At 38.3% G+C, this 13,045-nt stretch overlaps 1 protein-coding gene across 1 annotated transcript in view; it reads left to right on the plus strand.

Annotated features, from left to right (window-relative positions):
* Positions 1 to 9,789, plus strand: part of LOC107588473 (brain-specific angiogenesis inhibitor 1-like) — a 70,956-nt gene extending 61,167 nt beyond the window's left edge. The window contains exon 18 of the mRNA XM_016276574.1: positions 9,689 to 9,789. Within this exon, the coding sequence (XP_016132060.1) occupies positions 9,689 to 9,719 (31 nt within the window). The 3' untranslated portion in view covers positions 9,720 to 9,789. The remainder of the gene's footprint in view (positions 1 to 9,688) is intronic.
* The last annotated feature ends 3,256 nt before the right edge of the window (positions 9,790 to 13,045 follow it).

Consider the following 13,045-nt stretch of genomic DNA (forward strand, 5'->3'; position numbering starts at 1 on the left):
ATACCGTTCCCCATAGCGACCCCTAGAGGACGCAGTTCGAAGTTCCACGAAAGGGAACGTCTCGGGTTACTTATGTAACCATGGTTCCCTGAGGGGAACGAGACACTGCGTCCTCTAGTTTTTGTGCCATGCTGCGGACACAAGCTTCAGACGAAGAAGTGATGATGTGTGCTACCGGCGCCTATTTTGTACTAGTTGCGACGGTAGTGACGTCATGGCTGTCGCCGGCCAAACAAGTTGGTGTTTTTTCAATGTAGGCTTCAGACACGGGTCACGACGAGGCGTTCCCCATAGCGACCCCTAGAGGACGCAGTGTCTCGTTCCCCTCAGGGAACCATGGTTACATAAGTAACCCGAGACGTTTTTCAAGCTTGCTTTTCTCATGCATCTGCACTTGGCATGTTCTCTGCAAACATGCACACTACAGCTGGACTGGAAGCCCATGATCCAATTACACAGCCATGCTGCGTTGTCTTTATATTTTTGTGGTCGACACAAAGTCTTAATCGTATCATGCGCAGTGTCTGTGCAGTGGGTGATAATATATTGAGTTTCGGGTTTATGTGCTAATGTTAACACTGAGCCCTCCCCTGGGGCTGCAACACGCTGTGCTTCCAGCGCTATACTGTTTGGCCCTCAGCGCTCTTCAAGCCCCAGTGCATTATGGGTATCCCAGACTGCAGAGCTCTACCGCACAGTGGTTTTGGAATGGTGCCGGTAACCCCGGGTTTGTGTGAGTGTGTGCGTGTGTGTGTGTGTGTGTGTGTGTGTGTGTGTGTGTGTGTGTGTGTGAGAGAGTATTTTGTTCTCGTTGGACCGGCATGTGGAGAGTGATACACGATATATGGCTGCAACACGCTGTGCTTCCAGCGCTATACTGTTTGGCCCTCAGCGCTCTTCAAGCCCCAGTGCATTATGGGTATCCCAGACTGCAGAGCTCTACCGCACAGTGGTTTTGGAATGGTGCCGGTAACCCCGGGTGTGTGTGAGTGTGTGTGTGTGTGTGTGTGTGTGTGTGTGTGTGTGTGTGTGTGTGTGTGTGTGAGAGAGTATATTGACTTCACGTTGCAGCTGCATGAAGAGAATGCTACATGATTGATGGCTCGCTATTAGGATCAGTTGTGCATGGAGTGGGTATGTTTTGATTTGACTTTCATATCACTTTCATTGATGTCATTATGAGGTCTTTGTTACAATTATTTGTGTGTTAGATCAGACACAGCCGAATCATGCTGTCAAGAGGGTTTCTCATTAAGATTATGAGATTCAAATTTGTGTAGGTGGCAGAATGGACTAATTATTGAGTGGCTTTGGGCACCAGCACAAACCACAACCTCAAGGTTCACTTGTATTTATGATATTCATGCTTTTATTGTCATCTGCATCGGTGCATGCAAGTTTCATGGGAAGCATAAAACAGAATAAATGTCTTGCAAAAAATAGAAAGATGTGGATCAATGTTCCTTTGGATCTTATGAAAAGTCAGCTTTTGACATTTATTTTTAGTGTATGATTTAGTGTGTGTAATCTCTCCATATATTATAATATTCTGTGATATTTTAATATAATTTCTTTCACAGTCAAACCAATACCGATTCAGAAATTCAGAACATTTACTCTTCATTGAGTAAATGTTAAGACTTTACAATAAGGTCCAATTAGTTAATTAGAAATACTAGCATTAACTAACAATGTGCAATACAGTATTTATTAACCTTTGTTATAATGTTCGTTAATAAAAATACAACTGCTCTTTGTTAGTTTGTGTTGCTAGCTCATGTTCATTAAATAATATGAACACACCATTTGATTTTAGTAATGTGTATTAGTAAATGTTGAGATTAACTAAGATTAATAAATTATAAATGAAGTTTAGTTAACTAATCCTAACAAATGAAACCTTATTGAAAAGTATACCAGTAATTGATTAGTTTGTGCATTATTCTGTATCCGAACACTTGAGACCATGCATATCTGACATTCACAAGATAGTAAATAGAAAACATGAGACACTTTTTTTTTCCTTCTTGTTGTGCTCCAGGTCTCAATGTCCCAGTGTAATATCCGTCCTCTGCTCCATTGCACTTTTCCTCCACACTTTATAAACTTACAAAGTTTTGACAGGTAAAAGAGACTTGGAAGGCTTGCTGCAGGCTAAGCACATGTGTAAAGGCTACCCCAAACTGCCCTTTGGGAGCTTTCATTTCAAAGTGATTCTGTGTAGTTTGGTGCTATTGTGTGTTTTGGAATGCAAGAAACTACTGCTGCAACAACAACTGCAATAATAATAATAATAAATTCTTCAACGTTATAAAATTATCCAACATTATTATTATAAAATAAAGCACTGAACTCCGTGTCAACAATGGACCCTTTTCACAAGACCGTGATGACGCGTTTCAACTGTCATCAGCAGTGTTGGGGAAAGTTACTTTTAAAAGTAATGCATTACAATATTGCGTTACTCCATAAAAAAAGTAACTAATTACGTTACTTGGTTACTTTTTATGGAAAGTAATGCGTTACGTTACTTTTGCATTAGTTTTAAATCTGGACAGGGCTTGCTTGTTTGTTTTTAAAATAAAAAAGTTCTATTTTTGGCAAATATAAAAACCTTTTCACACCAAAAGTGAAATGAATAAGCCTCAGGCTGAAGGGAAAGTAAATTTACGTCCGTACAGTAGAATGCAGAAGAAGAAATTTCAACACACTTCAGCAATAAAAAAGACACAAATGTTTGTCTAGAGCAGTGATCCTCAAATCTGGCTCACGAGATCCACTTTCTTGCAGAGTTTAGCTCCAACCCTATAATCAAACAAACCTACCTGTGATTTATTAATGATCCTGAAGACATTGATTAGCAAACTCAGGTGTGTTTGATTAGGGTAAGAGCTAAACTCTGCAGGAAAGTGGATCTCGCGAGCCAGATTTGAGGATCACTGCTCTAGAGTAATTTTTGCTTTAGTATGGTTAAACTGGATCATCGAAGGTCAGAAGCAAAGACATTGGTGCTAGAATGCAGTGCATGAAACATGCTAGCTTTCATTTTTGATTTGCATACATTAAATGTTTGTACAGAGAAAATGCATGTGATTAATAATATAATAGTTCAAAATAGCTGTCTTAACTGCATACATGCAATATCTATTATTTTTAAAGAAATGCATTGTTTAAAACACACCAACATACAAATTCCCATCTATATATATTATTCTGTTGGATTTTGCTGTGTGGACACCTCAGATACATTTTTCCTGGTACATTCAGATGTGCTTAGGGGATTTGTTGGCCTTTTCGTGAGTGTAAAACATATATCTTGATGACACACCATCCGTGCATTTTGGCCTTAGAGGGTTGTCTTTGTGTAAATCTATATGTCTTCCTTTAAAATAGCATCTTTATTTAAAATGATGGGATTTGGTTTGGTTTAATGCAAGAAAGGGCTGTGTCTTTGTGTGGAATTTTCATTCAGTGTGATTAGTTATTATTAGACTGGAAACTGCATCTGAAGCAGTTTATTCACCAGTTGCCGTGGAAACAGCATGGGCAGTGGAAGTTCTTAAAGCTATAGAACACGCTATAACACTCTCTTTGTGCAGCTTGGCCCAGATATGAGCCAGAGAGCCCAAAAAAGAGGAAGAGGAAGCTTGACACCCTACTGGCCAAAACAATGGCCATGTCTTCTCTCATTTGCTCTGCCAAGATGTTTCAGATTGGCTGCATCGGGAACAGAAGTCACTGTTGTGACACTGTTTTGATTTGGGAAACCAAGTGAAAAAGGGACATCATAACAAAGCAGAGTTAGGATCACATCATTACATACAGGCTGCTGTGCACAAAGCTGCAAATATGGAATACAAAAAAAGTGTACAGCAAACATGAATTGCTTTTTGTAGCACATTTTACTGGCTTAATGTGGTTTGTTGAAATGCAATGCAAAAAACATCCTACTTTACTCTGGGAATCAGTTGGATTGGAAAATGGATATATGGAATTTGGAAAACCACAACAAGTGTAAATTGCCTTTTGCAACAAATTTTACTTGCTTGAAGGTATAGTTCAATCAAAAATTGACTCTTTTTTTATTTTAGATTGTTTTTCTTCTGCTGAATACAAAAGAAGATGTTTTGAAGAATTTGGGTAACCGAACAATTGATAGACCCCATTGATGTCCATTGTATATGCCATTGTTAATGTGAAATTCCAAGTTAAACTGGATATTCAAGGAAAAAATGTAGGGTGCTGCTACTTCACTCTTTGAATCAGCTGGATTTGAAATGTGAACATTGCGAGCCATACTTTGCTTAAATTCCACCGAAATATCTACTTGGCTATTGTTTAACATTATTGAATTGTTCTCTCGGCCTAAGTTATGTCAGCAGAAAAGGAAAGTCATTTCAGAGGAGCTACATTTTGATTAAAGATGAAAAAGACAACTTTTTTTTTTTGGAATGAAGTGCACTGATTGTTCGTTCACAATAAAACCAGGAAAGTGCATTAAAGTAAATAGGGTTATATTTATTTCATGCTGATAAAGGCTGATGTTACAGTACATTCAAGCAATATTTTTAGGATAGCCAGTTAAAATTTTACACATTTTTATCTGTGTTTCAGAGTTTTCCTCCTGTGTGCATATGTGCTACTATTTGCTTTCATGGATGTGTGTGTAAAGACCGCATGATCTGCATGTCTCCTCATGGTGATCCAGAGAGCTATAGCTGTATGCTAATCGCTCGCCTTATGATGGCTGCCTGTCCCGCTCTACCTGGTCAGATGGATGCGGAATAAGGGAGTATTGCAGTTAGCTCGTTCCATGCCTCGTGGAAAGCATATTGTGGAGATTTAATTTGAGTAGCCGTGTGCCAGCAGAAGGGTGGACCGCTCCTCCCCTTGGCTCCACTCCCTGTCTGTCTCTCTCTTTCTCTAGCCTTCTCGCTCCAGACCCCCACTGCTATGTCGCTAATTATTCCTGCAGCTCCACTTGCCACCTCAAAATGGCCCATCCAACGGCCACTCCGCTGGCAACTAGCATCCTACAGCTTCAGAATGATAAAGAGCCAGAGAAACACTTCCCTTCCTCTCTTTCCCTCCCACATTCTGAGTTTGAATATACAGTCAGCTGCAGTGCACATGGAAAGAGAAACAAGAAATAAAGGGAGATAGTGCACTGCAGCTATTTTAATCGCACTCCAGTATTTCTACAGATGTTTCCAGCTTTGAACCAGGCTCTGGTTTACATGGGTCAGATTGTCTTACGCTTTATAAGCAGTTTGATATGAGAAAATTGCTGTGGCTTTGCCCAGACTGAATATTTATGAGCTAAAGCTTGTAGAAATGCACAGCTATGCTGCAGTTGTACTTGGATGAAGCTCTGATTACATCATTCCCAAATATGGGTCAGTGAAGATGGCGAGAAAAAGAAACCGCAAACTGATTTGAGATGTTTCATGTTAGTACATTCTTCAGAGGTAGGCCATCGTCTTTTTGCTTGTCACTTGTAAAAAATTCAGGATTGCCTTTGCAAGTCTATTATTTATGTTTGTGCAGTCCTACTTAATTTGCATACAGTTTGGCAAGTTTTAAAATATTAATAGACCGATGTCCTTAGTACTTATTGAATGTATTGTTTAGCTTATAGGTTTTTAAATAACCATGCATTTTCAAGTACATTGTGGCTTAGTTATATTTATTTACCAATTTCTGTCAGGACCGCTATAGTCAAAGATGATTGACAATTAACATATAGTTTAGAATGACGGTATGGTTCTGTTCTGGGCAAGAGAGCAGTGATAACCCCCTAGGGTAAACAGAAGAGAACCAACATAAATGTATTGCAGATACAATTAATATTCAGTAACATTTTAGAAATTCATCTGATTTAAAGGAGAATCATAAGGCTGAACCATGACTGGATGAGAGGAGGAGCTGAGAATGGAGGGGGCAATTAGCTATTGAGCAATGCGAAAGCTGCTGATAATACTGAAGAACCTTATGTATGAATGCTGAGATAGGCGTCGTATTCCTATAGGTAGATGTGGATCAGCTGACGCGAGCTTTTAATTTTGATTAATTGATTATTGCAGAGCCATATATATATACTCTATATATATCGAGGTCGATTGATGTATCGGTTTTGCCTATTAATCGGCACGGATAGTTGATTGCTGGAACTATCGGCTATCGGCAAAAATCCATGCCGATAGTTTTTCCGGTTATGAATGCTGAGATAGGCGTCATATTCCTATAGGTAGATGTGGATCAGCTGACGCGAGCTTTTAATTTTGATTAATTGATTATTGCAGAGCCATATATATATACTCTATATATATCGAGGTCGATTGATGTATCGGTTTTGCCTATTAATCGGCACGGATAGTTGATTGCTGGAACTATCGGCTATCGGCAAAAATCCATGCCGATAGTTTTTCCGGTTATGAATGCTGAGATAGGCGTCATATTCCTATAGGTAGATGTGGATCAGCTGACGCAAGCTTGACTGACATGACCTGGCAGAACTAATGCTACGCTTGATTAATTGATTATTGCAGAGCCATATATATATACCGAGGTCGATCGATGTATCGGTTTTGCCTATTAATCAGCACCGATAGTTGATTGCTGGAACTATCGGCAAAAATCCATGCCGATAGTTTTTCCAGTTTCTGTTTTTTTCCATTGCATCTGTTGCTGGAGTGACTGAAAATGGTCCACTGCCATTATACAGTGCGAGAGCGGCCTCTACAGGTGGAAATCACTGACAGCACATGTTGATTGTTTTGGCACGTGAGGCTACACGCTGCACAGTGCGGGAAACTTCAAACGCTGTTTAAATACAGCTGACAGAAAATCCTGCAGCGGAACAGAGCGCCGTTCACATAGTTTTCCATTAAATTACATTATATTCATCCCAAATTGTTATTAATGTGCATAATAACTTCACCCTAGGCTGTAACATTGTGTATTGTGCATTTTTTCAGCAAAACGTTTGTCTTTCTGTGGCTCTAATAAAGTATGCTTCATTTATTGAGCTATAGACCTATGTACATCACTATTTCTCTTTCTGTTGGCTCTGTTTTTTTAAACACCAAACTGCAAACACATCTATGCTGCATTGTTCATTCTTGAAGTGAACTTTTGTCTATTTGGCGATTTAAATAAACTGTTTTAGACCGCCGCTTGAAGTGAACGCGACGCATTGTGTGTGTGTGTGTGATAACCTGCTACTCGAGTTTGTATTAGACACGACACTGCGCTTTTCCCCGGTGTGTGACCCATATTTTGTTATTTTGATTAGATAATCAAGTGTTCTAAAATAGAAGCAAATAAAGTGTGAGAGTATACATACAATATCCATATGTATGTAATTTGTTCTGAATTTCAGTGCTGTGGCCTTTGTGTAGATAATTAAAGATGGCCATCTTTAAGCATGACTGTTGATATGAAATGGTAACACTTTACAATACGTAACATTGTAACATTAATATTAATGAAAGCTGTATAAGTATTGTTCCTAGTTAGAGTTTGTTAATTTCAACATTTAGGCTAATATTAAATTTTTTAATTGTGTTTCTTCTGTTAACATTAGTTAATAAACTATGAACGTTAATGATCAATTTAATAATTAATATTCATATTTGATTCATTTAAAAATTATGGTTCTTTTTTTAAAAATAGTAAAGCACTATTTTAGTTTCAGTATCCATTTTAAAAACTATAGGTTGATTAATCGGTATCGGCCAGTGTGGACCAACCTAGCTATCGGTAAAATCCACTATCGGTCAACCTCTAATATATATATAGGCATGGGCCGGTATGAGATTTTGATGGTATGATAACCTTAAGCAAAAATATCACGGTATCACGGAATTGTCGTTACAGCTCTAAAATGTGTACAATATATTTAGTTTTTGAGCAACATACAGAATATTAGAAACAGTAGAATGTTTATTTTTCTTTGATTTGTTTCCTAAAAAGAAGAAAAATAAAGACTGACATCTTTATTTAACCTAAATCTGTAATTGCAGTTATTTAATTTTAGTTATATAATTTAATTTACATAATTTGATTTAATAATAACCCAATTTGAAGCAAAAACAGAATGTTCTGACTAGCTTTGTGAAATTATACTACATGCCTAAATGAAGCAAACAGCAGATGCTCTGAATGAGATGCATATTCAGCCTCTGACAGCAGGAGGCGCTTCTGGAACACCGCATACGGCGTTTCCTTGGTTACCACAGTCTATGGCTGAAACACTGCTTTAATTTGAACTATACAGAGACGAGATGAAAAGAAAATACCATCTAAAATTATCCGAACTTCCCATCACTACTGACCGCTCGCTCGCACCAACAGGAGGGTCATGTTACTCTCTACACTGCACTCAACCTGAGGGATTCCTACACTTTCAGACTTTGAGGAGACATGAAAAATAGTGCATACCGCAGGAACGGTATAAAGGAAAATATTAGTGATTTTTGAAATGTGACATTTTTAAATCGCGGTATACCTTGAAACCGGTAATCGGCCCATGCCTAATATATATATATATATATATATATATATATATATATCCCTAATGCATATTTTATTGCAGTTTTTATTGTTGTAGTCTAATGATTATTTAGTTATTTTGCATCAAAATTCAGAAATAAAACAATTATAGTTTTGAATATTGGCTATATTATTTTGAATATTATCAGATGCCTAAACACACACACACACATAAATCAAACGTTTCAACATATGCTTGATAGTTTCCGTTCCCAACTTGCTATGGCTCACTGTCTGCACTGATGGACTAAATAATTCCCTTGGTTCGATAGTGGTTGTTCTGAGTACTAGCCTGTCTTCCACAGCTTAGGCTTAGTAAAGTGTTTGATTGGCCAGGAGAAGACAAACTTAGTCTCAGAGGATGCATTTCTTTCTTGATTGTCAGTGGGGACCTCACTGCAGTGCAGATTAATCAGAGGGATTTAATTAACTTGGCCCTGTGCGCACATTAAACCTGGAGACAAGACAGGCTATAAACTCAACCAATTATCTTTGTGTGTAAGTGTAAGTTTGTGTGTTTTCGACTTAAGGTAATAAGTGCACACCTCTGAGAATATGTAACACCCATGGACATCCTTAACTCTGCTGTGCCATATTTACAATGTTTAACAGATAATATTTCTAGATTTGTATTATAGTGGCGTAAGTCTTAAGCAGGGAATGCAGATATTCACAAACACACAGGCATGCACTACTCACACCTATGGCACAGTTAATGCTGCGTACACCACTGCAGTGGCTGCTGTTTCTCCACCACATCACCATGGCAACCAAGACAATGGTTGCGCAAGCCTGCAAATGTGTTATATTTGAGGCTTTTGGTTCACAATCACTGTATGAGTAATTCACAGCATCAGGCATTTAGCTTTTCTGATGGTCTATATGTCATTAGAAGCAGTCATAGGTTGTTATATTATAGCTCTCTGCTGTGCCCTCTGGATATCTCAGTCCTCAGTATCAGCTCTTTACCGAGTGACCTTCATCTCACCTTGCTCCTTAGCTGGAGCCACACGGACAGCAGCCCACTCTTCCCAGCTCTCTTCTGCACAGAATCGCATGAAGGACAGCAGGCGGCTAGCCTGTTGCACCATTAGCATCTGTGAGCACTAACTGAGTCTATTTCTTGTGTTGACAGAACATGGATAAGACCCAGCTTCCATCTGTGACACTGATCGTGGGCTGCGGGGTCTCGTCCCTCACCCTGCTCCTCCTCATCATCATCTATGTGTCTGTTTGGAGGTAAGCAAGATCTTCAGCACCATGGACAGCGACATGTATTTGTGTAAAAAGCTTTGCAATGTCAATTGTTTGACGTGATGTAATTCTAAACAAGTCAGGTTGTTATTTACTATTCAGCATGGCTATTAGTGAAAGGCTAAACAGCTAGGCCAATTAATGCCGATAATTGTTCTCAATTGGCTCATTCACAAAAGTGGTCATTCTGTCTAGTGTCGGTTCCAATAACTACAAACAGCCTTGTCCATGGTCGGTGCACATTTTTTAATAATTTTGTCATTTTTTTTAAATATTTTTTTTATTTAGAACTTTCATTTAGCTAGAATGTATTGATTAATCAAAAAATGACAGTAAAAACTTTTACTTTGTTAAAAAAAAATTCAGTTTCAAATAAATGCTGTTCTTTTGAACTTTGTTCATCGAAGAATTGTGAAAGAAATGGATCACATTTTCAACAAAATTAAAACTGTTTTCAACATTGTAACATAATGATAAAAAATATATTTTTTGAGCACCAACTAAGCATATCAGAATGATTTCTGAAGGATTATGTGACACTGAAGCCTGGAATAATGGCTGCTAAAAATTGAGCTTTGCAACACAGTAATAGATTACATTTTATATATTTCTTTAATGGAGAGCAGTTATTTTTTAATTGTAATAATGTTACCCAGTATTCCTGTTTTTACTGTTTTTGATCAATTAATGCAACCTTGAGTCTGTATATACAGTACATAGGGATCTTTGCTTATACTTATGATTGCATTGATAAATCCTATTTTTTTTTCATATAAAATATATTTGAAATAATTGAAAGTTTGCAAAAATTTATTTTTCCTTTTTCTTTTCTTTTTTTATTTCACCATGCTATTTCCTCCTTTGCATCTTGTGCTTCAATGATCTGTACAGATGCTTTCACTTGGTCAGTGTCACATCTTGGTCGCCACTAGAAATTATACATCAGTTCAGGTTCCATTTATGTGTCCATCTATTGAAAGAATGGTGGCTGAATGATAGCGAGCAATAGAAGTCATTCAGATGTATTGGCTCAGTGTTTCTGTGTGTTTTTCTTCAGGTACATCCGCTCAGAGCGCTCTGTCATCCTCATCAACTTTTGTCTGTCCATCATCTCCTCCAATGCACTCATACTTATCGGACAAACTCAGACACGGAACAAGGTATGACCAAACAAACACAAATAAATTGATAAAACCCTTGATCTACAACAAAATATTCTTAATCTTCCTCTTTTCTCCTTTTTACATTCCATCCTTACCTTTAATGGATGGACTCTCTTTCTTTCTCTCTTACTATTTTCTTGCTCTTAGGTTGTTTGTACTCTTGTGGCTGCATTTCTGCACTTTTTCTTCCTGTCCTCTTTCTGTTGGGTTCTCACGGAGGCATGGCAGTCTTACATGGCTGTGACTGGCCGTCTTAGAAACCGCATCATACGCAAACGTTTCCTCTGCCTTGGTTGGGGTGAGGCTTGTCTTGTATCTTCTAGGTTTCTTCTGAAAAAAATGACCCAACTGGGTAGTTGATGTATAATTTTACTTGATTTTAGCAGCATTGTGTGGCACTATGTGTTATAGTCTAAAATCTTAGATGAAATGTAACTGAATTTAATCAAAGTACTCAACTACTTTCCAATTATTTCTGTTCCCTTTTTATAGGTTTACCTGCTCTCGTTGTAGCAATTTCTGTTGGATTTACCAAGGCAAAGGGATATGGCACTGTTAACTAGTAAGTATGATCTAGGGATGCAACGATACCATTTTTTCAGAACCGATCCGATACCAAAAATTCTGAGTATCGGCCAATTACAATACGATCCGATACCAGCGCAGTTTTTTTTTTTTTCTTATTCGGCCAATCATAACGCACCGGATAGCTGGCCAATCACAGCACACCTTGCTTTTCAGACCGATGAGCTTTGTAAAAATCGACGCGTTTCAGAAAGGCGGGGCATAGAAAAGAAACAATAATGTACAGTATGTGGAAAATGTGTTTTTTGAACCTTAAACCGCATAAACATATTTCATTACACCAAATACACAAAATAATGTTATTTTTAGCAACATCATATGACCCCTTTAATGAAAAATAACAAATGAAAAAATATATAATCATAATCTATGACAAAAATTACTATTATAAACTAGGGGTGGGACAATATATCGATATGGCGATATGTATCGTTGTCCTTCTCCATGCGATACGAGAATCGATTTATGGCGCCAAATATCGATATTTTACTACAATACAATACTACAATATATTACTACAATAAGGGGCTCTATATAGATTTCCTTACTCCCAGCATCTAAAAAATGCATAGAAATTGTGGCCGTGCCATTTCCACCTTCTTTTCAATGCGCTCTGAGCATCCATAAACCGTGTTCTCTATGAAGATGGGGAAGCACAAGGAACCAAAGGATAAACAGATTTCCAGCCACTGTATTAGCTCTACTGATCATGTATCGTTGTCCTTCTCCATGCGATACGAGAATCGATTTATGGCGCCAAATATCGATATTTTACTACAATATATTACTACAATAAGGGGCTCTATATAGATTTCCTTACTCCCAGCATCTAAAAAATGCATAGAAATTGTGGCCGTGCCATTTCCACCTTCTTTTCAATGCGCTCTGAGCATACATAAACCGTGTTCTCTATGAAGATGGGGAAGCACAAGGAACCAAAGGATAAACAGATTTCCAGCCACTGTATTAGCTCTACTGATATATATATATATATATGTACTGTATATGTTTATGGAGATGAGAACTAAAAAACTGCCCCGGAACAGCTATCAGCGTAGACTGTACTGTAGGCATCGATCACGTTATCATTGCAGAGCGCATATTGAGTCTGTGAGTAGCCTAACCTCTCCGCTCAGATCGCAGGTGGATTTCCCTCACTATGTGAGTGAGAGAGAGCGCCGCCGGTGCGTCCAGTTTTATGTCAACAAAACTAGATGCTCTCCCTCTCTCTCAGATATTACAAGTGCGCGTTATGCAGTGTGGGCAGTGGTCACCGCCCGGCAGAAACATAAATCTGCACCTATGGCATGGATGACGAAACAAAACCTCGTCAGAGCCGTAATGCAGCACAGAAGTATGCAGTGTGTGTGCTTGCTAGGGCTGGGAATCGATTCCAAAAATAATCGATTCCGAGGCATTGGGAATCGAGAGTTGATTCCATCAAGGGGAATCGACTCCTCATTCAGAGCCTTTTTCAGTTCAACAAAGCT

Source organism: Sinocyclocheilus grahami, unplaced genomic scaffold (genome assembly GCF_001515645.1).
Source record: "Sinocyclocheilus grahami isolate Dianchi unplaced genomic scaffold, SAMN03320097.WGS_v1.1 scaffold104.1, whole genome shotgun sequence".
Taxonomy (NCBI): Eukaryota; Metazoa; Chordata; class Actinopteri; order Cypriniformes; family Cyprinidae; genus Sinocyclocheilus; species Sinocyclocheilus grahami.